Source organism: Lonchura striata, chromosome 7 (assembly GCF_050655825.1).
Source record: "Lonchura striata isolate lonStrDom1 chromosome 7, ASM5065582v1, whole genome shotgun sequence".
NCBI lineage: Eukaryota > Metazoa > Chordata > Aves > Passeriformes > Estrildidae > Lonchura > Lonchura striata.
In genome coordinates this window covers 34,047,735-34,074,094 of record NC_140709.1, presented here as the reverse complement: position 1 = coordinate 34,074,094, position 26,360 = coordinate 34,047,735, and the positions used below count along the sequence as shown (strand labels likewise).

At 41.3% G+C, this 26,360-nt stretch overlaps 1 protein-coding gene across 6 annotated transcripts in view; it reads right to left on the bottom strand.

Annotated features, from left to right (window-relative positions):
• The window catches only part of CPS1 (carbamoyl-phosphate synthase 1), a 125,499-nt gene that overhangs the window by 18,130 nt on the left and 81,009 nt on the right, over window positions 1–26,360 (bottom strand). For 4 of the 6 annotated variants that reach the window (XM_085585461.1, XM_085585464.1, XM_085585462.1 and 1 more), the window contains 10 exons: window positions 23,578–23,759; window positions 17,681–17,875; window positions 17,055–17,122; window positions 14,794–14,869; window positions 11,858–11,935; window positions 10,785–10,892; window positions 9,544–9,633; window positions 8,072–8,242; window positions 5,349–5,423; window positions 2,472–2,570 (listed from right to left, as the gene is read on the bottom strand). In XM_085585461.1, coding sequence (XP_085441587.1) covers window positions 2,472–2,570; window positions 5,349–5,423; window positions 8,072–8,242; window positions 9,544–9,633; window positions 10,785–10,892; window positions 11,858–11,935; window positions 14,794–14,869; window positions 17,055–17,122; window positions 17,681–17,875; window positions 23,578–23,759 — 1,142 coding nt within the window. Of the gene's footprint in view, window positions 1–2,471; window positions 2,571–5,348; window positions 5,424–8,071; window positions 8,739–9,543; window positions 9,634–10,784; window positions 10,893–11,857; window positions 11,936–14,793; window positions 14,870–17,054; window positions 17,123–17,680; window positions 17,876–23,577; window positions 23,760–26,360 lie in introns of those variants that run through there. The other 2 variants (XR_014956809.1, XM_085585466.1) reach the window with 2 other exon arrangements.

Sequence of the window (26,360 nt, the reverse complement as noted above, 5' to 3'; positions counted from 1 at the left end):
TTTTTAAAATGCTGTTTTAAAATATGCAGTATATACAATAGACATACAGTATCAACTGCACAGAGTTTCATAATGAACTTCTAAACTTTGCCTAGGTAGCAAGCAATTTTTCTGCTAATTAGAGGTAACTTTGAGCAACTGCCTCCATCCCCAGATGTGTGTATATATGTTGACATTTAAGGACTCAGCAGTAATCCTTGTTAGCAGAAGTCATGTTCCTCTCTGGCCACTTTTCACACGCTTCCCTCACATCATCTGCTGGCACAAACAGCCAAAGACATTTTTCACACCCCAGCTGACAGGAAAATTCATCTATTCTATGTTTTTTGTTTTATCAGCTTTATGCAATCATGTAGAGCATCAGCTTATTGCAAGCACAATGTGAAAATGGCAGGAAGCAATCAGATGGTTTTCTGGGGCCCAAGAATGTTCTAGTTGTATTGGAAGTGCATGAATTTTTGAGGAACATGCATACATCCCAAAGTTTACAAGTGTCTCTGATTTCAGCACCTCATGCAGTCAGTTATTCTTTGATAAAGAACCAAAACCTTTTTTCCTTTTCTGCCTAGCTCCCTGTTCATCCTGAAACACACAACCTCCTTGCTGATCCAGGCCTGTAAAAAGGGCAGGGCTGTTCCTAGGGAAAATCCACCAGGAACTTCCTCACATAAAGGCTCTTTGCAGAGCCCAATGCACTGGAGAGCATTCCCATAATGAATCATTTAAAATCTGTCACACTGAGCAGCTAAACCCTAAAACCCAGTGGACCTGCAGAGTCTGCATCCAAGAGACAATCCCTTTGAGGAGGTAGCTCTGGCAAAGTGTGGAAACCAGAAACATCACTGCTAAAATGTAGAATTGGCTCTTTTCTGAGTTACTTCTGGCTCACAGGAGCTGTAGGGTAGGCAACAAGACTGGCTGTGCACACTCATCAAACAGGCAAAGGATGATGGCAGAAAAGTGGGGGCAAGGGTGAAGGCTTGTCAGAAATGATACAACTCCTAAATTTTTAAAGGAACTTCAGTCAAGGGTTTGTCTGCTTTTGACAAAGGGATAGGGAATTGGGGTTTCTCTTCAAAATACTTCACCAGGGGTTTGAGTTTCACTGTGTGAGATCTGATGGGCTTCAATCAACAAAAATAAGATTCCTAAGTTCTGAGAGTTTAACGCCTACAGACTGGAAGTAGCAAGAAGATACAGAGAAGATTAATGGACATTAATAGACATTACCCCCTGATGTGGCTGGAGACACCTGGTCTGGGAAGAGATTGATAAGAGAACCAAAGAATGAGAACTAGATTAGCATTGAAGGGGAAGGAATCAATAACAAATAGAAGACTGGATTCTAAAGATTCTGTAATGTAGAACCAATGAACAAGAATTTCTTGGGGGTTTTTATGTGAAAAGTCTGGTAAAGAACTCTGTGTAATGGAATGATTTCCACTGCACAACCTGGGCAAGTGTGGATGGAATGATTTCTATAGCACATCCTAGCCAGAATAAAAACATGGCCAGAATAAAGTACTGCCTGATTCTCATTAAAAGATGTTGTTGGAGAATTTCTTCTATTGCCACAGATTTGGTGGCAGACTGATGTCCTTTAACCCCTTGCCCCACTGCACTTGAGTCCATTCCCATTGTGACTCCAGTGAGGAGAGGGATGTGACAATGCCATACCTGAGGAGGCCTCTCAGGCCAACAGTTTACACCAATAACCAGCCCAACAACATCAGCTTTTCTGCACTGTCAATGATGCTACAGCTCTGCTGGAAGGAAACTTGTGCCTTCATGGGGAAAGCCTAGCAGATCCAACTTTGCAGCACGGAGACTGTCTCCCTGTTTGGGAGGTTTGGAGGAGAATGGGTTTGAAAAGGGCAAGAAGCAATGCACAGATGAAGGGAGTTCATATGATTGGAAAGTCACATAGCCAGGGCTCCCACTGTGGGGGAGCACAGAGTACAACTGGGTTCTGGTTGAGATGTTTCTCTGAACTGACCATCTACAGCCTTTGCTCCCCCAGAAGCATCTCTTAGAGCTCTCTGATCCCAAGTCTCTGCTTGCAGCCATCCCCAAGGGCTTCCCACAGCAAACTTCTGGTTCTTCTATCTCCTCAGAGGGATTGCCTCTCAGATGCAGATTCTGCAGGTGCCCTGACTCCATGCTAGACTAAAGCTTGCATTTTAGGGTTTCACCTCTTGCTATCAGCACTGAAAGTTGCTCTCTGTGACAGAAAAAACTTCTGTAGTTGTCAGTAGAAACTATCAGGAGATAGAGGGAAAACCCACCAGACCAGCCTTGTTGAATCCAGTAAAGATCTCCCCATGGTGTTTGTTCCTCACTGTCACACTGCACTTCAGGATGAAATGCAGAAAAACACATTTAAGCCATAAAGCCACATGAATTAAAACAAGGCTAAAGCAACTGAGTTCCTCTGTGTTGGTCCTTTCTAAGCTCTGACTTTTAGGACTCACCTGGATTCCAATCAAAATTCCTTCCTTAGGAAATGTAAACCCTGTGGCAAGCAGAGCCTTCTGGAAGGCAGAGTACACGTCCTCCCCGAAGCATGCAACCTGCAGAAAGGCACAAAGAATGCATGAGGGGAAAACCAAAAACATTGCTTTAAAAAGAAACAGGAATGACATTTTCAAAGAGGATCTTTTGTTTCTGTGTTAAGAAGACAGACTGCTTTGCATGGAGCCTGCAGGCACAGGGAACAGAACAAATCATTGCAGACAAATCTCATAATTTTAATGAAGCAATAATGGAGGAATAAGCAACACTTGTTTCAAACAGCACACCAAGGAGTAACAATTGATTCTGCTAAGTTATTGGGATGCTGTACACAGACTGCTCCAATGTTTGGGATTGCACTGCAAATTATTTAACATTATAGAATTCTTGGACCCAGTGAGAGCTGTGCACAGAGGCACGTTCTTCTGTGTGCCTGCAAAGCAGGGTAAGGCAGTGTTTGTGCTCTTGTGTACTCCTGGCATTTCTTGCGAAGGAAAACTACAAGATATAAAGATGCTTTTCCATTAAAAGGCCACAGATGACCAAAATTCAAGTAAAATTTTAGTATTTACTTAAGAACAAAGCAATCAGGCCAATTCATAATAACTTACTTTAAATAAATTGTAATTCTAAAGAAACAGTTGAGGAAGAAAACAGCAAGAATCATTTAGCAGCTCTCCAGCTTCCAGAACTGGATGTGGAGCTCAAGTGCTTACTGACTATCATATGATAACAATCTTCTGAAAGAGCTCAACTGTTCCCAACCAAAATTTGGAATTCTGGTGACAAAAAGAGGAATGCATGAGCTTTTGTGAAAGTTTAAAAAAATAAAAACCAACCAACCAATGTTCACTTTTTCTGGTCAGCTCCACACTTGTTGAAAAACAATCAGAACAGAAATTGTCACTGATTTTTCACTGTGAAATAACAAATCTACCAACATATAGAAATGGGATAAATGAGCTGCTTGAGAATTGCTCTCCCATTTTCCCCTTATGATCCCTTCCCATCTCAGAGTGAGCCCTCATATTCATGGTCTCACCATGGTGAGCAGAAACCAGTATTTCATTAAAAATAAATTTTGATTTGCCACATCTACTGAAATAAAATAAAAAGAGCAACTAAACAAACAAAAATCCCCAAAGGAAGGGATAAAAAAAGTCATGACAACATGATATATTCTATGTGTTTCTACATATTTTATATTCCTGGACTTTTTAGGGTGACAGACAGACCCTCCCTTGTAGGCTCTCCAGCCGGCCAGGAGAGGTTTATCATTATGGCATGGTCCACAGACACAATACTCAAAGGGACCCCCAGCACTGTCTTCTCCTATTGTGTGAACCATGGCTTCCAGCAAAATAAATCTTTGCCAGACATATGTGACAAATTCATGCCCAGATCAAGCCATGTGTGTGAAAAATGTCTGTGAGGAATAACTGAGCTTTTTACCCAAAGCAAGTTATTATCCTTACTTCACTATAAGAAAGACTTTCATAACTGTCACACTTTATGGCATTTGTGAATATGGATCTTTCCAACTCATAAAAGTTAATAATCCCTCCTTTATGACTATGGTAATCTCTAACTCTGTATAAAGCCCAGAAAGATAATTCTTGTCCCTAGTTACATTTTTATTCTTTTTTTGGTGAAGAGATTGTCTCTGTGTTCTATTTTGTTCTGAAAATCAAGGAGTCACAGAAGTCACTTGACTTATTTCTGCCCATTAACTATACTGAAAGGAAATCTTCTGTAATACTGATTTCCAGCATATTATGAAGAGTAAAATAAAGTCATTCTGTCTGGAAAGATGTAGGAGAGCTAAGGCTCTTCTTACTTTCTATCTGGGTACTTTTCCATGCTAAAATGGTGTTTCCTAATGAAAGCAGCTCTTTTGGAGACACCCAAGCTCACATCCAACAGAGCAGCCCAGGATCTACCACCTGCCTAATGATGGTACAGCAGACTTAAGTCTGATCAAATTACCCCAGTGTTTAATCACTTTCCAAGAGGGTATTCTGGCCCAGAAGAAGATTATGCTACTGCAAGTCATTCAAGAAGTAACAGAACACATAACATTTAAATACCACTTGGTATCTATGGACACCCTTGATAGCTCAGCAATAACTCATGAAGAAACCTTTTGTGCCGCGTGGGTCAGGTGATATGGATGGAAACCTGTGCCTGTGAGGCTGCTGGGCCTGGGCAGGAAGATGCCCAGCCCTGTGCCCTCACAGCATGCCAGAACCACAGCAGCAGCCATTCCAGCAGCACCTCACAGCCTGGCTACACAGAGAGTGGGGACTGCCCACCGACCCTGCAGCCATCACATTTTATTGTCTCTTTCTTTCATCTTGCACCTCAGGACATGCCTTGATGGTTATCAGCAGCAAGAGAACACCACACATTTTTGCTGCCTTTAAGCAACTGGCACGTCCCAAGTCCAAGCACTCATGCCCAGGGGTCTCCACGTCACTGCTGCAGCAAGTGTCCATGGGGCCTGGGAGCTGTCACCACCTGTTTTTCAGAAGCACGAGTCATAAAACAGCCACCCAGAAGCCAAGAACTCTCAAATAAACTCATTTCAGGCTATCACACCAACCAGGTCCTACTCAGGGAGCTGACATGCAGGTGAACAGGGACATCCAGTGGCTGAAAAAACTGGGTTTTCCAGGACATTGTGGGTTTTACAGCTAAGAAAGATGCTTTCAATTTTCTGAAGAAGCAGCAGATGCCATCATGATTCAGGCAGTAATAAGATCACTTTCAAAGATTCATGATGTTTAAAGTCAACTTGGTTTAAAAAATAAAAGAATAAAAGCAAATCTAAAAGATACCTCCCCAGTAGAGGCCATTTCACACCGGAGAACAGGGTCAGCATCTCTCAGCCTGGACCAGGAAAACATTGGGGCCTGGTGAAAGAAAGAGGCAGGAGTGAGAAAGAATAAAAATTGAATCATTTAAAAAATATATAAAAATTCCAGCTATGCTTAGAAATGACAGAAAGAGATGTGAATTTATCCAAAAAAAGCAGTGGTCAAGGCTGATAAGCAATGAACTATTTGGCAAAGTAGCTCAGCATCTCAGTGATGGACTGGAACAAATATTCCATGTATTCCACCAATAAATCAATCATCTGTCTCTTGCATCCTGCTCACATTCCAGTGGTAGATTTTCAGTCAGTAGTAGCCAACTATCAGTATGATTTTAAGGGCACATTTTTAAATAAAAAGGCTGTGAAGCACTTAAGTCACAGAACAAGGATAGATACTATTGAATCCAGTTGTTTTTTCAGAGAATGCTGTTCTCTATTAAATGTTTCATTTGCAGAAATAAAACTATTCCACAAGAATGCAATTTTTTGGTACAAACAAGATGAAACTTTGCAAATTATTTCATATCTTCCCCCTCTCCCCATCCAGAAATACACATTTGTAATTTTTTCTCTTTATATGTTAATGTTAAGCCCCCGATCACTGTTTATTATTATAATTGCTATTATTATTATCATCTGAGGACTTAATTCACAGTTCTCTTGTCTCATTTGATCTTAAAATAAACATGGAGGGGAGGGAGGAAAAGAAAGTCTCTGTTAAAGAACCAATGACCATATGTAACAAACATTGAACAAATTTCTTACTACCGAGTAATTTTCTGGGAGGTTTCTCCACATCTTCAGCTACTAATGGCATTTGCATAAAGGCAGCAAGATTTCTGCTTAGAAACAAATCTATTTTAAAATTTGAAGCCATAATTCTGTCCCTGGAGGTCTCCAAGGGTACCACTGAAGATAATACAGCTGCTGCTTCATGACACCTAACAATGACCAGTTAAAATAAGACAGGAGAAATTCAAAAGGTTTCTCAAAAAATGTCATGTGCCTTTGTGACTTTTAGATCAGTTCTATTTCCACTTTTAGTAAAGAAAAACTTTTTACAGTGGCCAACTCAAGCAGAGATACGGCACTCAAGATGGATTATTTTAATACATTTAATACATGAATTATTGTGGTAAGGTAAAAAGCAGCAAAGCCTTACACCACCTCCCCTAATTTTTATCTACCATGAACGTGAAAATGCATCATCATGAGCAGACTCTGGTACTGCAACTAAACCCTATTTAAAACTTAGTCATTCTCTACCTAGGATTTAATCTTGGTCAGGCCCTGATACTTGCACCAGTCTGGAAGGAAACATGGCAAGACAATATTTGTCACTAAAGCTTAAACAGGGGTACTCAAATCCACAAAGGAGCAGCTATGCTGACAAAGAAAAAAGGAGTTTTGTATCTTCTCTTAAGAACTGCTGAAGAAAAAAGATCCTGTGTCCATGCAAATACTCCTAGCAATAAATTGCAAGAGGATAGAAAATACGATGCATGAATAACAACAAACTGGGATGTTTGTCAAAGTTGAACATTTCCAAAGGTGTTAGCAAGTTTTATATTTGACAAATCCACACAGAACACAAGCAGTATAAAAAGCTTTGTAGGGAAGTTTTCAAGAATAAAGCTGGGTTTTCTGCTCTGTAGCCAGCATTCCCAGGAGACACAAAACTCTTTGCAGTTCAGCTAACAACAGTATAGAAGCCCCAGGTCTAAATAGTAGAAATGGACATAAATAAATTAGGCTCACAAAAAAAAAACAAAAAAAAAAACCACCCCACACACAAAAAAAAACAACAACAACAAAAAAAAAACCTAACAGCAAAAAAAACTCCACAAACAACCTCAAGTTTGCATTTTGGATAATGCCTATCTGTGGCATCAAAATAAAATGTAAATATATATCTCTACTGGCTGGCTTGGGACATAATTTTGGCTTGTATTTTAATAGTTCTGAACATTTTACTAGTAGAAAGATGTTAGGCATTTTCTGCTTCCTCAGTTTTCACTTGCTATGGAAGCTATTAAAGCTTGAAAGTTTCTGTATAAAAATTTCTCATTATCCTTTGGATTTTCTGCACCACTGTTCTAGATTTTTTTATGATTACCTGATTTTTTTTCTTCAACTAAGCATTCAAAAATATCTACCATATATTTTTTTATGTTGGGTCCTATACAAGCTTAGTAATTATGGAAAGTAAAATCTTGGCCTTACTGAAATCAAAGGATGCAAGGCTTTCATCCCTATTTTAACCAGTCGTGTATATAAAGGGGATTATGTGGATTTAACAGCCCATGTTCCAGGTCCTGCAGATAAAATGTGGGGGGCACCCACAACAAAAAGTTGTGCATGTCCAGACATGTATTACATAGTATTATGAAATAGCCTGAACTTCAGTGTTCAGCTGTGGAAGTGTAAATTTATTATGCAGTTCATAAACAGGATTCAGAGTAGGCTAGATACTAAAAATAAAGACTTGGTTTCACTGGATAATTATCATCTGATTTTTCTCTAAAGTTTCCAAACAGATTATCTTGACAGAAACTACAAAAGGTCAGTTTGACCTTTGGCCAATGAGTAAATTGTTTTCTCTGGGCATTAAAGTACTAATTGTATATTAATGTGTTATGTGCTGGCTCTGTGGTGGGGTTTCTGTGACTCTTTTGGAAACCATACCTTAATCCCAACATATCTGGATGGAAAAATGGGATGTTCCATTGTGGGGAGGGATGACTCATTAACCTGCTTCCCAATCATCACTTTAGTGGCCACATCAATGAAATCCACACCCAGACTCTTGGATACAAAGGGGAAGGACCGTGAGGCCCTCAAATTGCATTCTATCACCTGGTGGGATTGAAAAAAGAGAAATATCAGGGTCAGGCACTGTGTAGGGAAAAAATACATTGATTCATATTTTTTTTAAATCAGCCCTGAGTCCTCTTGGCAGACTTATTCTTCAGACTGTCAAATAAGAAACACAGAAATTGGGATCATTATTAAAACAGGGAAGAGGGGTGGGGAATGGTCAGATCTACAAGCAGCTGAGATCCCTCTCTGTTGTCTGAATATTAGAGGGGAGCCAGACTTCACTCAGAAAACGTGTTCTACTATATCCTAAGTTAATGTGCAAGAGGAAACAGATACACAGGCAGTAGGAACAACCTCTAGAGGTCCAACCTGTTCTTTTCCCATGGGGGTGGCACCTCCTGAATGACAGGACTGTCCTTACCGACTTCCCTCACCCACTTGTGGCAGCCATCCAGTCAGGCAAGGAGGCACCAAAGAAGTTCTGAGACATGCTGAGAAGCCACCTCGGAGTTCAAGAGCAGAAGAGGAATTGCTGCAAGTGACAATGGAGTGAAAGAGGGTAGAATAGTGAAGGTACAACTGAAAAGAAGAGGCTGTACAGAGAAAGACAGGCAATGTTGTGGGAAAGCAAGGAAGGAAAAACTCTGGTCTTTCCCTCTGGGGAGTTTTTGAATAACCATGTGTGAAACAGAGAAAAGGTGAAGAACAGTATGCACATTTAACTCAACTCATAGCCCAAACAGGATTTTTTACCAATAATGCATCTCTTCTGTTTCCTGACAGGTTTTCTTCCTATTCACTGTATCCTCAGTCATACTCTGCTCACACTCTGACCTCCTTCCATTAGCAACAGAAAGCCAGCTGTTACCCAGAAAGGCTCACACATCTGCTATACTTCTGTTCCTAATAGCTATTAGGACTATTCAGATAACCATCCTAATAGCTTATAGTAAAGGTTTAAAACACTTACATTGTCTTGCTTTCTTTTCAATCCCTTTGAAGGCTTGATTCAACATCAGCATAGTTAAAGATGAGAGAAGACATTGGAGATCTAAAGGCTATGATATGCAGTACATGGGATGAAGTGCAGGACCCAGTGCTGCCCATCCTATTCCAAACTGGGAAGGGCAGCAGCCCACAGTGAAACAAAGCTGACAGACAAGCAAGCAGGCTCTCTTCACCCTCAGTGTGACCATGGGTGGCACCAGCAAGCCCACAGCCTCTGCCAAGGCAGGTTATGTGCCCTGGCTGCCACTGCCACCATGTCCCCAGCAGAGATGCAGGACCCACACACCCCAGCACAGCATGGGCCCTGCCACACTCACAGCAGCTCTTACCAGCACATTGCTGCCCTGCACCAAGAACTGGATGTTGAATGGACCAGAGATGGCAAAAGCCGTTGCAATCTTTTTTGTAGCAGCTTTTACCTGTTAAAAAAACAAATTTATAAAGTGTTAATGTGTGTATATAGAATAAATAATTAAGTTCCACAGAATAGAGAGCATCATGACAGTAAATCATTAGACTTGTGGATTTCTTTACACATCATCTCTCTCTGCCTTGTTTTTTTCTCTATACCCACATTTTGACAATAGCACTATTTTAGAAGCAAACATGTTTAATTTCCCTAGTAACCAGGAGCCTGAAGTGACATTTGAGGGCAGAAATAAAAATCAGGATTTTGTGTGTGTGAGAAAGCAGAGGGGAGAAGGAGAAAAACAAAGAATCAAAGCCTTGCCCTGTAGTAATTCCTACACTGCACACTGGAGTCTTTATACCTTTCTTGGTGACATAATGAATGATGGTTTGTTATTTGAGAATAACTAATCAGTTTTATAAGTGTCCTGACAGTCTTTCACCTACATGCCTGTCCCATCACAGATCAGTGGGAGGTATCTGAGCAGGTACATTCTGGAGCAAACTGGGAGGAAAGCTTTATTTCCCAGGTGGGTCAATACAAGGGTTTGAATAGCATTGCTCCAGGAGATGGCTATTTTCAGAAACAAGACTCTGGACATTCTTGGAAACAGAGCTGGAGCACAGATCAGTGCATTACAGCTTTTGCTGGCTTCCAAGCAAACCCCTATCAGGATGACATAAAGGGGCATGGCACATTTCATTTAAAAAATGCATCTTAACAACTAACTCTGTATCACAAGGTTTATTCTTGAAAGGGGAAAAAGTCAAGATTAGGTGAGGTTCATTCATCCTGATATTATTTTTGGAAAAGCAGACAGCTCAAAAGTCATACATCTGACATAATCATTTAAGTATTGTGGGAGAAAAGGAAGTGGAAAGAGAACCATGGATTATGTATGAATTAGACAATAATCTACTGCTACAGAAGCTGGTTCTAAACCAAGGAAACAAAAAAATCCTGTGGGTCTAAAAGTGTGCACTTCTACTGCTTAAATTCCTGGGATGCAGTTCAGATAATCAAGCCAATCATTCTTCACTTGCACACCACACTGGCCTTAGAAAAATCATTGGTGATTTGATTTCTCCACTGGTGGTTAGAGGGAAAGCAGAGTCAAACTCTCATTTCCTTTTCTCTTTTCAGTGCTAGAGCAACACTTACCTTCTCCAAGGCTTCCTGGCTGATGGTCTGTGTGGGGAACACGAGGGTGGCATCCCCTGAGTGCACGCCTGCATCCTCCACGTGCTCGGAAACGGCGTGGGAGATGACCTGCACACAGCAGGGAGAGAGTCCTGCTCACTGCACCCACCCAAACCTGCTCCTTCCTCCCCAGCAGAGCCCAGCCTCCTCAGCACAGCTGGAGCTGAAAAAGGATACCCACGAGGAGGGACAAAAAGTGAATTTCCCAAAATTCTCAGGAGAATACGTCTGAAGTAGACACTGAACAAGGAGACCACGTCAGTGTCTTTGCTATTATGGTTAAGCAAATCATAAATATGATAAAACCTACCACAGCCTGGAGATCCTAAGGCTTCCTTCCTCTCTCTAACACATGTGGGCTCAGAAGATAAAAGCTAAGGAGGCTTTAAAGCAGCTTTTTAATTTCTGCTTGCCAGAACACAAAAAAGTCATCATTCCCCAACAGGAACAAGCATGAACTAACATCACTGGTATATAATTTTATGCCCACTCTTTTCTGGGAAATCTGGAAATCAAGACCTAAAGATTTAAATTGAATTAATTGCATCAAGGCATACAACCTCAATACCAAAAAAGTGATTGTGTCTTCTGGTTAAAAATTAAAATTGAAAAAAAAATATTTCTGTTAATTGTGAACTTTGTGATTTTTTTTGCCTTTGCTGAGTAATGAAAGGCAAGACAAAATTGAAAAAAAAAAAATTGAATAACTGCGGTAATTCCATAAACCATGATAAAATTCTGAAGAAAGTACTTTCTGAAGGCAGTGATTTGCAAATCTGGTAAAAACTATATTCAAAAGGTTTCATTTACATGGATAAGCAAGGCTTAAAAAAATAACTGGTTAGATGCATATATAAAGAGAGGTGGAGCTTTTCAGGTACAATAGCTTTGAGCCTAAGATGAATTCCTCTTGTTCCTTCACTCTCCTCAGCATGAATCCATGGCTCTATAGTAAATCATTCAAATTACACATTTTTGTAGATCTCAGATCTTGAAGAAAGAAGTCTAATGCTGAAGAAAAGTAAAGTACTTACTCTTCCTGCCTTGGCTACAGCATCCATTTCCACCTCACGGGCATCTTCAATAAATTTAGTGAGTACCACAGGGTAATCCTGCCATCAAGACAAGAAAAAATTAGAAAGATTTTGTAAGAGAGTATTTGTAGACCACATAGGACCCTTTGGAAGCAAAAGACCAGAAGACCAATCTATTAATATCCTCATTTCCACAGATAAGTGAACTTTGCAAAGATATAATGGGGGAAATTTGGCACGATTTGCCTAAAACCACTGATGCAAAAAAGTTTGAGCTCTCCACATCACCAGGACAGGGAAATTTCGGGCAAAACCATAGAAGTCATGGCTCAAAGAAGATGGCAAGAAATTCATGGATCCAATGACTTCTAATCTCATCTCCTAAAGACAGCCCTTAACTCCAAGGTCATCAATTCTCTCTTGGCCTGAGCCTCCGAGCCAGCTCACTGGACGTGGTGCTTCACAAAGGAACTGATCCTTGGTATTCTCAATGACTTTGTAGGGTGGTTGGTTGCTATTTTACAGTCATATATTTTATCCAACTGATCCATTCCTTCCTAATTTCTCTGCCTGGTTTCCTAAGTCTCCCAGCGAGAGGTTGCCACTAATTATAGCTGGCCAGGAACAGCCCATCCTTGGCTCTCACTACCTTCCCTTGGTGTACATTGTTTTCCTTCCTCTTCTTCCTGTCTGTCTCTGGGATGCCAGCACACACCTCTACTCTCCTCTAATATTTTCTCCTTCCAGACACTTGCTCAAAAAAACTCTAATCTGCATTCTTCCTGGCCAGCTTTGTGTCTCAACACTTTACCTGTCCCATTCACTATTAAATGCCTATTATTTATTAGAGAATAAAATGAAATAAATGACAGCTCGTGCATGTTTTAAAGGCTCCTCTTGAAAAAATACCAAGCAACTACAAAAGTTACAAGACACAATTCCATCCATTTATCAGTGCAAGGGTAAATTCACAGGCAAGGACAATGCTGAAGCCCACAGTTTCATAAATTTAGTGGCTCGTGTCCTGTTACTTTCTGTCTTGCTGCAGTTTTTCAGCTGAAGATTTTATATGTGCACACAACCTTGTTTACTTCCATCTGTCTCAACCTGCATTAGAAGTTTTGAACATCATTGACAACATAAATGCCATAATGACACAACATTGAAACAGCAAAGCCATTAAAACAACAGAACAAGAACTAGACAGGGCCTTTACCTGGAGAAGTTTTGCTGGATGAAGCAGAACTAGGTAAGGTTTTGGAACTAGAAAAACTGAGCCTGTGTCCCACAAAGGATGCTCACAACTAATACTGGGAGCTTCTGTGGAATCACTCACAGGCCACAAAGCCTTGACAAGACTGAAAAATACTCCCTAATGTAGTAACAGAACATTATGGTTTTGTTCTGGTTTTGTTTTTGTTAGTTTGGCTTCGACTATACCATAGCTTTTGTCAATAATACAACAATATTGGATGAAGGAAGACGTTCTTCCCTTGGCAGTCTGGCTACACTAGGAAAAAAATAGCAGATAAATCTGGGGTAAGTGTCTTCAGGATCAGAACCAGAGCACCCAAAACCTCAAGGTGTGAACTGGTCATTTTTGCAGTGAGCAGCAGTGCCTTGTGCGTGTAGCAGAACTGGGTATCATAAGGATAACCCATGGGAACACCCTCTCTTTCCCCTAGGAATATGTCATGTACTGGCTAGACTCTACAAATGCAGCTCCCAGAAAAGCCTCCTGCACCAGGGATGAGAGTCTCAGAAACAAAGAACACCACTGCCCAATTCAAGTCAGTCAAGCTGTGACAAATTAAGCTGACCAGGGGTCTTTTCTGGGCTAGATCCTCCTATGGGGCATCCACTGCCATCACAAAGTCACCCAGCAGCATGACAAAATGATCTGTCCCACTGAGTGGGGCTTAAGGCTGCTGCCTGCTCTGTTTCTGTGGGTGCAAACACAAAGCAGAGTGCTTCAGATGAATTGCAGAGGGAAGTCTGGCATTTTGGGAGGCCCAGCACTGCTAAGAACCTGCACACCACCACAGGCTGACCCTATAGTCTTCTGAGAATAGTTAAAGAATTCCTTCTGATGGAAGTAATAGTTGCACTACCCCTCTAAAACTTGTTCAAAGATGGTAATAAGTGGTGTCCTTGCCTCCACACTAACCTATCCTTCAGGATATTATTACTCTGAAAAGTATCTCACTTCCATTCCACCATTTCTTGCTGACAAGTTAAATTTGCACCATTTGCCTCATACTCTTAAAAAGCTCATGGTTTTGTTCAAGTTTTAACCACCTAAGAATCCTGAGAAAGCAGTAATTTGTCTGACTTCCCCAGCCAGTTGTGTTTTCAGAGTTCCTCTTTGATTCATTAATTTTTAACTCCAAGATTCCTGGAACAGCAGTGTTTATGGTGCCACAGTCCTGTTCTGAACAGTGACCATTAAAAAAAAAAACAACAACAACAACAAGAAAAACACACAAAAAAAAAAACCTTCAGAAGAGATGCCAAGATGAAGTATTTAGTTGTTCAATGAAGCCAGGCAAAACAATTAAGAAAGTAAGTGAAAAATGCCCCCATTTCTATGCTGGTTGGTATAACCTGCCACTGGAAAGCCTGGAAGGGTTCAGCTCAGTTAATTATTTACATAATTAAATTTTATTTTTTATTTTTAAATTATTTACATAATTAACTGGTTCCTACTCCATGTAGGAAGCTGTTCCTACTCCATGCAGGCATCCTGAGGGGGGCGGTCAGTAAAGATATTTGATATTATCTGTTAGGTAACAAACTCAGGAGTCAAACTGTCTCCTCCCCAGGCAAGGAAGGGAAAGAGCTAGGAAGATATGATAAGGAAACAAAGAGATAGAAACCACAGCAGAGATGAAGCAAATAAGGGGAACACAAAAGGAAGTGGCAGCACAAAGAGGTACCTGAGAGACTCTGGTGGCTTCTGCTAAGAACTTCTTCATTTCCTTTTCAGTGAATACTACATTCATTGCAGACCCACTTGAGAATAGAAAAGAAGAGAACCCAGGTCAGCTTCTCTTGTGAATTCTAGGGAGAGATCAGTGTTAGGCACGGGGTTCACAAGGTCACCAACTACCTCTGCATGACACACTAGCCAAGGAAGCTCCTGACTCCAGCCACTTGCTCTGCTCTTGACTCAGAGAGAGGCAGAGGTGGTACCCAATTACCCTCTATTATCTTTCCCAGAGAAGACAGGAAACCTCCAGAACCACAGTGGTGAAACAAAGGAAAAACTGTGTTTTCACAGCCTTAGCACTCCTGCCAAATGCCCTTCCTGAGCCAAGCCCTTGAAGGTCCCCCTAAGCTGGGGAATGGCTCCTCAGCCACCCAGCCCCAGTAAGGCCCAGCCTTTCCCCAGGAGCTCAGACAAACGCACTTGGCTACCTCTAGCCCAATTTGTCCTCAGGGACAGATGAAGTGAGGCTTGCCTGGGTCACTGGCAATGGTTGTGACAGTGGAAACCCAGATGCAAAGAGGCTGCTCTTGGCTGTCCATTTCACTGTGCTCCTCCCCTAAGACACAGTAGACCAGATATCTGAAAGCTGCTTTAATTGTAATTGCCAGGAATATCAGAGAAGGGGATCTGGGAGAACATGGGTCCAGAGTATGTGATTCAAGTCCTTTTTAAAGAGAAGAATCTTATTAAAAAAAAAAAAGATGTTACACTTCCCATTTCTACCGCTGATGCCCAGCTTCCCCTTTGCTTTGTTGGATAAGAGGCTGTGGAGAAAAGTGGAAGAAGGATCTATCCCACAAATCAGTCACTTTGTCCTAAGATAAATAGACACAGCTACCTAGGTGATTATATTTACCTCTTGGACTGATGTAAATCAATAGAGTTCAATAAATCCATGAACTTGTGTCAGTAGTACCACTGAGGATGTGAGCTGGTGTACACAGTGCCCAGCTGGTGGGGAAAGGCATTTAGCTTTCCAAGGAAACTGGCCAATATTAAAGGTCATATCTGCTCAGAGAATGAAGAAATCTAACTGTTGCTCTGTAGACAGAGGCAGGCAGAAGACTCTGATAGGGCTTTTCACACTCTCCTTCCTCAAGTTTTACATCCTACCTAGAGTCCCCCTACCCTGCACTAACGCACATTAGCAAATACTTAACACAGGAGGGACCTATAATGGTGTTAATACAGATGGAAACAACAGGCTAAAGGAAGCGTTCCTTAACAATCTGGAGAATTACATCAGGAGCAATTGTTACTTTATACTTAACTGTACTCAACTTTACACCTGACAGGAGGGCTGTTTTCTAACTATGCTTGAAATCCTATTGCAAGCCTTGGATACCAGATAGAAAAATCACATTCAGGAGTTGCTTCTAAAGGTTATTTCCTTCAGGGATGAAGAAACCTTTCTCCTTTTCTTATTTTATAATAAAAATTGTGCTTGTCCTCCAGCCGCAAAAACTGATATTGAGCTTCTTCATTTTGATATGTGTGTCTTTCATATGAAAAGGATCCTGTCTCCAATTTATTTTCACTTGTAAACTGTGCCCAGAAAACTACCTCTCTGTGCTGAGTCATCCAGGTATGAAGAAAATTCTCACAGAGAAGAGCAATCATTCACAACTTGTGAGTTTGCTGTGTGCATGTGCTGGTGTAACCTCCACAAAAAGTCTGTCTGGCTGTTGGAAATGAGGGACTCTGTATAATGTCTGTTTAATGAGGAGCAGCTGCCACAGTGTAGGGACATAAAACATGCCTGTAAGCAGAGAAGCTTGGCAAATAAGAAGCTGAATTCAAAAGATGCACTGTCATTTTCTGAAAACAGATGCCTATCTCAATAAACAGCCTCAGCAGGTTCCCTTATCTTTTTCCTGGTGGCAAACAATCTTCTGACTTAATTGTAAAGGTAACAATCTCAGGAACCTGAAAGAATATCCCAGATGGTTTGTTGTTTTGGCCTTGAGATACGCAAAAGGTAATACAGAGATTCTTATGACTATGTTCTACATTTGATCTGTGCCTGATGGACTTCAGGGATCCACTGGCTTTATTAGTTGGTTGGAGCAGTTATCTCATGGGCAGCTTAATGCCACGTACATCTAGCACAGAGTTTGCCACACATTCCCTGAAGCTGCTCTCCCTTGTCTCAGAGAGGTTTTTGGAGCTCATACCCAACATTGCTGAGCTCTGCCAGCTGAGCCTTACCTCAGAACGTAGGAGGGCCTCAGCAAGCATGGATAACCCACAGACTTTGCAAATTCAACTGCATCTCTCTAAAGAAAGGGAGGGAAAACATGCTGTAAACAAGAAAATATTTTAAAGTCATTCCAGAATTGCAATTCTAACTGCATTTGCACTTTACTAGCAGTTAAGATGAGAGGAAAGAAGATGGAGACTGCAGGCTGCACTGAGTGTAACACACAACTTCCTGCTTTCAGAGCTTCACAGAGCTTTGCCTTCAGACCTCCCTGTCCATAGAGCTTCACTGGGAAAAAAGAGCAATGCCAACACATCTCTATTCCTTTGCAATCTCCACCCGCTGGAACATCTCTCAAGCCCAGTAGGATACCTGGACTAGCCTGTCAATGGTGCTAACTTCTGCTGGGTATTCACCATAGGTTGTTGAGGTGATTTAAAGACAGCTTCCACCCACTGCCCCTGCTGCTGCAGCATCACTTTACAGGGATCAAAAAGTTCTTGAACACGGGCACTAAAAACTATCAAATGCCTTCAGAATCTCAAAATGTATCAGTGACTCAGTCCTTCCTGAGCAGATGCACATCCCAACCCCCAGCTGCTTCAGCATTTCCCAGATGCACATCCCAATTTACCAGGGTGCTGACTGCCTTCCAGGGAGCCTGGGCCACGTGCAGCTCATCCAGCACAGCTGAGAACATGGAACGATCTTCTGCCTGGTCAATCTTTAAAGGATCTGTGCCAAGAATCTTCACTCCACTCTGGTGCAGTGGTACTGCCAGGTTGTTGGGAATCTGCCCACCTACAGAAACAATGCAGCCACTGCATCCCTGTTGGAAGGCAGAAAGGAGCACGGTCATGTCCAAGTTGTCTCAATTAGGAATAGCTGTCACGACAAAAAATCCAATATTTAGATTATGTCCCTTCAGATTGCTGTGAACAAAGACAGATCACAGGGCCACAGAGATGATCAGAGAGCTGAAGCACCTCTCCTACAAAGACAGGCTGAGAGACATGGGGTTGTTCAGCCTGGAGAAGAGAAGCTCCATGAAGTCCTTATTGCAGACTTCCAGAGCCTAAATAGAATTTACTAAAAAGAGCAGAGCAACTTCCTACGTGGGCAGATAGTGATAGGACAAGGATAAATGGTTTTAAAGTGAAAGACGAGAGACTTAGGTTATATGTTAGGAAGAAATACTTTATTTTTAGGGTGGTGAGGCCCTGGGAAAGGCTGCTCAGAGAAGCTGTGGCTGTCCCATCCCTGGAAGTGTCCAAAGACAGGTTGAACACACCTTGGAGCAACCTGGGATAGTGGAAGGTGTCCCTGCCCATGGCAGGGGGGTGGAGCTAGATGATTTTTAAGGCCCCTTCCAACTCAAGCCATTCTATGATTTTACCATAATTGTGCTGATCCAGATGCACCCAGGCTGCTGTGATTAGCAGTGTGAATCCTCCCTAAACCAGAAATATCCTCCTCAATATCACTCAAAACCCAGCAATAACTGGAGGTCAAATTCCCTAGGGAACCAGAGAAGTTTGCATCTTTCACATCAACCCATGAGTCCCTAAGTCCTGCTTGAGCCACAGGCTGCCACTTTGTTTGCATGTCAGGTTTAGGTACTTCTGATTTCCCTTTGGGCCCAGCAGCACAAACAAACAAGATGCTGAGGTCTTCTTTCTTTTTCAGTCTAGCTCTTGGAGGAAACAGCCTCTCCCATGCTCATGGTCAGAGATTTTCAGAGGAGCAGACGTTTGTGCAAAATCTTTTTTATTCCAGAGATGCAAGGCAGTAACCTCCAGCAGAGAGGCAATGGGAAACAACTGGAATTTATGGGGTTTTTTTCCTGCCAGCACTGCTACTCAGTAAGCAAACCACCTTTCCTAGACCCAGAAGCCAGTCTTTTAGGAGTGTAAAAAAGCTAAGGAGAGTATAAATCAACAGAGCCCAACACTTCATACAGTCTGCAAAGCTATGGATACACAGCCCTTTGTTTTAATCAATGCTCCTTGTCCCTGACTAGCTTCTCATTTCTGGCAGTGCCCTGGATGGTAGCAAGTATTTCAGCAGACTGTCATAGGTGCTCATTTCCACACAGGTTATTTGTAAGCACTCCAGAGGTAGATGGGGCAGAACAGCTGGCCCAGCATCCTCCAGTCACAGTGGAGCATTTCAAGTCTGTCACTAGGCAGCATCTCATTTTAAGTGAGAGAACAATAAACAGTAAATAACAACAGACAGGTGATCTTGCTTGCTAACACACACCTTTCTATGGGTGCAAATATGGGCTTTTTTTCTTTTATACATAAAATCCCTAATGCTTTCAAGTATAATCTAGTCAGGTGTGAAAATTTTCAATAGAAGAAAAGGCCTTAGAGTACCTACAACAAAGAACACTTTACTTTCAAATTAAAGATGGTGAAACTTTGCCCAAAGGACAATCTGGCCCACAGAACAGCTCCAGTGAAGGGCTCATTTGAGTCAAATGTGTTTTACAGTTTTACCCACTTCTAACAAATGAGAAACATAAAGCAAGTGATCCATGGTTTGGCTCTTAAGGATAGACACACAATGTTCTTTTAATTAAGAAATGTTTTTCCTGAAGAAGGTCAGTCTCACTGGCCTTCCTGGAAGACAAATTCCTTCATCAGGGACTTAAAGGGATTTGGAGTGGCAAAACTGTAAACTGAGAGCAGAACAGACTATAAGTGACTGGGCAAAAATAGATGATAAATGCTAGTATAGTCCCCGCTCAGCATTGATGTGGGAATTTCCTACCTTAATAAAGATCCAAAAGTCTGGCATTTAAGCAGCATTTACTATCCCAAGGTTATTTGCTCAGCAGGCTAATACACAGCATAAGATGATTATTTTCTTCCTCTCCTTTTTTTTTCCTTTTTTCCTATGCAGTCACCTATGGGATGCCATGATGCTGCTGGCCAACAGCAACCATCTGAAAGAGCTGAGTACAGGCAGTGAAAAAGGACAGGGACTGTTTTGTGCCCAAAAGCAGTTGTTTCATGACATCAGAGCTCACCATCTCCAGCTTGGAAGAGAAATCTATGCCTTCAAAACAGAGTAACTCCCTCTAGTCCCTGGGCCCTTTATCATCCCACAAGGATAAGAACCAGAGTGTGAATTAGCAAACCCTCCTTGCAGCTTGGAAGGAGGGTAACAAGTCAAAGTAGCTTTGCTTCCAAGGCTAACCAACATCTTAGTCTATCCCTGACATATGCAAAATGTGAAGTATCCCAGCTAACAGCTTCTCCTCAGCTGCTGCTCATTTCTGCCCTTAAAACAATTCTAGTTACTGCACATTTAAATCCAAATACTGCCTACATCAAGGTTGGGATAGAATTAGGGACTTCAGCCATAAGGAGACAGAGGAGATTCCTTTTTCAAGCAGATGGCAAAGAATCATATACTCATTTTTACTCAGGAAGAACCATAAATTGAATCTAGCTGCTGCTTACTTCTTTACTTCAAAATTCTGCTGTTTGTTTCCCAAAGCATGTTCCCACCCAAAGAGAACAGGGACACAACTGCTCCACTGAGAAATGTGGGCAGGCAGAAAGGGACCCCACTGCATATGACTTTGTCATCAGCCATATTTTAATTGTAAAGAAAATTAATAACATCCTTGCCATTAGATATCATTAAAATACACACAATACATAATCTAGTGAAAGAAGCCTAGAGAGAATTATTTTCCCCTTTATAACAAAAATCGCTCTTTTTATTACTATCTTGCTGTTATGTCATTAGTAATAGAGCTGGGGTTTCTTTTTCCCTGAGTTTAAAAACAAATTAGACCATTAAAATTGTACCTAGGAGCCTCCTTTACTTTTATGAATTGTTTCAGAATAATCTCCAAAACAGAAAAAAGAATCAGTAGAGGCCCTCAAGCAGATAGAGATTAAAATAAAAAGGAACATCTTCTCTGGAAACAAAAAGCCAATAAATCTGAGGGAAGGAATTTTATTTATTTTTTTAAATTATTGTCCTCACAGACTACCACCTAACTCTGCACATTCACAGTAAATTAAACTTTCCTCCAATGAACATCTCTGTTATGCAGAGCTCAGACTCTGGTGAGTCACTTCAGCTGTGAATATCAGCTGGAGGTGAAAGAGGACACAAGGAAGAGAAAGAGGAGGGGACAGCTGAGTCCATCCCTGGGAGAGGGCTGTGGGAAGCTGTGAGCATTTCTTGGTGGGCAGCCTGCAGCTGTCTCGGTGCTGTTGGTAAAGTGGCTCCTTGATGCAGCCAAATTTATCTAATCAGAAAAGCAGGGACAAATCAGTGCACCCATTCACTAGGGCCTAACAGCTGCCCAAACTCTGCTGCTAATCCTAACAATGCTTAGGGAGCTGAAATATCATCTCTACTAAGGGTTCAGGGTTGTGTCCACTGTTTGCTGATGTTTTTACATATAGTTTGCCAACGATCCATGACTTTTCAGTTATTTCCAACAGTTCATTGTCCATTGAAACGCCAGAGGAGGCAAATGACCAGGAGAGGTTAAAAGAACAGTCTGAAATCATGACACTGTTCATGCTCTGTATATGAAGATGGGAGAGATGGCTATCTACGGGATTGGTGAAGGATCTCAGAATCAGACTAATTTTTCATTTGATCTTTTCCTTAGAGGCTGAATTCCAGCTGCATTTGCCTAAGGAAGTATTCTGTTAACAGGACATTAGCATTTGGCTCACACATTTTTCTAAAGAAATGAAATATAACAATAATGTATCTTAGACTACACTTAGCTGGAGGTCTGGCCTCTGTCCCCAGCTCTGCCCAAGTTATTGTGCAGGCCTATCTACTCCTCAGTTTCCCTACTTGCAAATGAGGCATAATAATATCATTACCTTATGTCATTGCTGAAGAAAAATGGTTTTTACTATTTGTATTTACTATCCACCTTGGGAATTATTAGACAGTACAACACTGATTTTGGATGTTTAGGCTCAGACTCTGATGGCTTTCACACCTCCAGCACAAACATCAAGTTTGTTTTCACACCCATGCCAGAGTAGCAGAATTCTCTGCAAACAAACTCTGGGTACAACAGAATGCTGCTATTAGACCTGGAGATCTGCATTGCTTCCCACCAAACTGGCCAAGCCTTGCTCTGTCAAGCAGAATAATGCAAGTTTCAATACATATTCAGTATTCTTTTCACATATTTTTCTTACCCAACTTGCTAATTACCAGCACTCCGTGTGGAAATGAGCTCCCTCATCACCTAGCTCTACCTTCTCTTTGATCTTGCAGTAATTAGATGTTGTATTTCATCAGTGTTATTTGTCTGACAAACTGTCACATCAGATTCCTCCACACCCCTGCTCAGAAGTTCATTCTGTTAAGTAAACAAGAGTTCAGTGCTTTTAGAGCTGAGCCTCATGGATAATCCTAAAGCATCCAAAAATCAGCCTTATAAAGTCCAGAGAGCCACCAGAGTCTTTTGGCCTTTGAGAATGTATACTTTCCAGTAGTAGTATCTGTTTTTACAAAAAATTAAAGAGGTAAAACAGCCTGTACAAACAGGAAAGTATGAACATGCAATCTAAAAATGGTCCTAAACAGTATTTTGCAAATGGCTGAAGAACAGAGCCTGGATTTTGGGACTAAATTTCTGATGTGCTTTGGCCTGGTTTCAAATTTGGGAATGAGCAAAACATGGCCAGATTATAAAACCGTTTTAGAAATTTACACCCGTTCACAAAGGAGATGAGCTCAGATCCTCATATACTAGGAAATAGGCTCAAGAAAAATCACAATTATAACATGATTTGGGTTCTGCAAAGTTGCTTCAGCAAGTTACATGGCCAGTTCATGCTGAATTTCAAGGTAGATGAAGTTCCTGAAAGCACCTTTAAAAGCCTCAGCAACAAATACGAGATGAGTGCGTTGTTCACATTACATACCCCCTCATCATCAAATATGTCAGGGACTTTCCTCCATCTCTTAGACCAGCACTTCTGAACACTTGAAAATTGCTAAAAGACCAGTGCAATGTCCAGATCAGAAGCTGGAACATTTTATGGTTTGACAGCAATTCCAATGCCCCTCCCTGGTCTGCCTGCCTGTATGCTGGACCACATCCACTTGCCAAGTGTACTGCAAAGCCAAACCTACAAGTTCTTGAGCACACACTGGTGTGATGCACAGAACTCCTCAACTGCTCCAGGTGGAGGACTTGTGCTTCAAATCAAGGGTGTGCTTAACTGCTAAAGCCCAGCAGTGCAAGGACAGAACAATTTGTGCGATAAATGTCTGTGCAGCAAATAAAGCCTGCTTGTAAATATTGCACAATATGGCATCTTGCAAAATAATTTCATATTTATTTGGCATTCTTTATTGAGCAGCCTGCTAGGAGGATCAGCGATGTGTAAAATGCAACATCAGGATTCAAAGCAAACAGCTTTTGCTCTCTCCCCTCAGCCCCAGCTGCTTCGCAAGCTAGTGACAGGAATTTTGAAAAGTTTGGGTTGCTTCATGGCTTTTTATAGTGCTTCTGCTTTTCTTTACCTCATATTGGTAGATGTCCAGGATCCTTTCCAGTGACAGCTCCTCAAAGTACAGTCTGTCACACTCATCAAAATCTGTGCTCACCGTCTCTGGGTTGCAATTCACGACCACGGTCTTGTTGCCAAGCTGACGCAACGTGCGGATACTGGAGACAGCACACCAGTCAAACTCCACACTGCTGCCTGCCAGGAGACAGAAAAGTGGGCAAGGAAAGGAAGGATGCAGAGAAGAAAACATAAATAGATATTCTCAGCACTCCAGCTTAAAGAAGAAAAAAAAAAAAAAAAAAAAAAGAAAACCAGCGTTGCCTCCTGTCAGCTCAGAGCCAGAAATGTAATTGTCCTCCCACGGAAATTAATCATCCACAAAGCGTGAAGCTCCAAGCACAACAGGTAAGTTGGCTCAGCTGCTCAGGAGTGACAGACCTCTCTAACATGCCTGTCATCCTGTGCTCATAAACACCTCAGTGTGCTCTTGCTTTCCATCCAATCACTGCTGCCTCCCAACCAATGCACTCCACAATAAACTAACCAGTGGGATAAACTGAGTTCCTGTTATTATAAGACAATGCTGCTTACTCCAGGAAACACAAAGCATTTGCATAGATGTGGTGTAAAGAACAGAGGACTGAGGTGGTTTTTTACCTTCCAGAAGAGCTAAACCAACAAGAAAAGAATTACTTCTCAGTGGGTTTGAGATTACTGTGAACTGACTCCAGGTAAGGCAGATCAGAAGAACGACACTCCCACAGCCACTCAGTGATCCTTGGATTTTGCTTTAAAGGCTACAGTGACTATGGCAACACTGTGGGACGAGCACATCCTACTGTCCAAACCCTGAGTAAGCACTTGTGGCCATCTTGAAAGGAAAGAGGCACAGAGGGGGCTTGGGTGAGCACCAGGACTTGGTGCTTGGCCTTGGGCAAGCTGCAGCTCTCAGGACTTGGGCAGTGCTGCTGGCTCCAGGGAAAGCTTGAATCAAGGCTTGTGCAAACAGCTACTACCCCATATATTTCCATGCCTAAACATCTAAAACAGGTACCACAAACAGAGAATTATGCATAAAGAACATCATTAAATGGTTATGCTTACAGTCTACAAGAAAACCTTGCATTCAGTCATTACATGATTGTTAACCACTGATATTACTTTTATATTTAATTGTGTGACATGATACGTTAGAAATTCAGTCTGTGCTTAATTGCTCCTCCACCACCCAGTCACAAACTGATGGCTGGCACTCCCTGACAGGCACATAAGTTGTTTCCCCACTTCTGTCAAACAAGAACCTCAAAACATGTCTAAATTTCAGTTAAAACCCCACAGAAAAGAGAGGAAAATCAAATCTGATCCTGGATGTTTCCCAGAAAGGACACCAGATGCTCATTCAGTTTTTGTATTCCACTTCCATTACACAGGTATTTTTACATGCATAAGAAACCTCAACTTTGGAACACAATGGTCATCTGGACCCTCATCTGACTGCTTCAGATACAACTTGGGAAAACAGCTGAACAGCTGTTAAGTGTATTCCAGGCACATCCAGTCATGATCATATCCAAACATGGGAAGAAGGGAGACAGAAAATAAATAGTATTACTAGTAATTACAGTTGCAACACAACAGACACTGCTCCTCAGGAGACAATTGCTACATCAATACATGCATGTTTTTGAACTCACTTTCACGTTTCAATCATGTTGAGTCTACATGCACACCTTAAAACTTACAGAGCATTCTGCTGGTCCATGCCAGTGGTGGAAATATATTTATACTGCTTTTAGGGCTGACACACAAACAAACCCCTTTCCAGGACAGAAGATCCTCTCCTGGAAGCAGGTGAAGAGTGAGGATTGCCAAGTTCACATGTGCAGGAGAGATGTGCCAAACCAATCACTGAAGTTCAAGAGTGCGTAACTGCATTGACTCACATCATCTTTCTATTTGGCATATTAATTTACAAGAAACTTCAAAAAGCACACTTTGGTTTGAATAATTTTCCTTCTAAACACAGAATACAGCATGACTTTTGAAATGGCCTCACTTCCCTCAAGTATTTTTATTTCTTTGCAGAAGTGTGAATGTATAATTTATATGCAATATATTTTCAACTATTTTTAAATAAAATTCATAAGGGTTGTTCTGTTTCTTTTTAACTTAAAACTTAGCTTTCACAAAGGAAATAAGAAAAATAAAGTCACATATTTAACTTCCATCCAAATCATTTAGCCTCTTCTCTTCTCTGGAAGAGAACACTGAGTTGATTCCACTGAATTCTGATTACAATACTGAAAGCATAAAGGAAAAGAATACTGCTTACTTGTCTTCAAAGGATTAAAAAAGTAAAAAAAAAAAAAAAAAAAAAAAAAACAACTTGGCTATTGCATCTAGGAAAAAAAATATTTTACAACTACAAGCAATAGTTTCCTCTAGCAGCCTTTATTTAGTTACAACCTCTTCCAAAGATGGTCTTGATGAATCTAATCAAAGGTGCAGAGCAGATGAGACCAAGAACAGACCTGTATGTCTATTCTAAGCAATGAGGAGTTTTAGGTGAACAGTGCAAAATATATTCACATACATTCAATCAACTGTGAAATACCACTGCCATCCTTTTCATTTTTTTCTAGCCATTCCACACAGCCTGTTGAACAGCAGAATCATTCACAAAAAATAAGCCTAATCATGGAGTGTTGCTCCTGATTTCAGTCATCTCAACATTCACGCTGGAAGTGGAGTTCAAAAAGACAAACAGCAACAGGAGTGCAGCATATGACCTCTCCA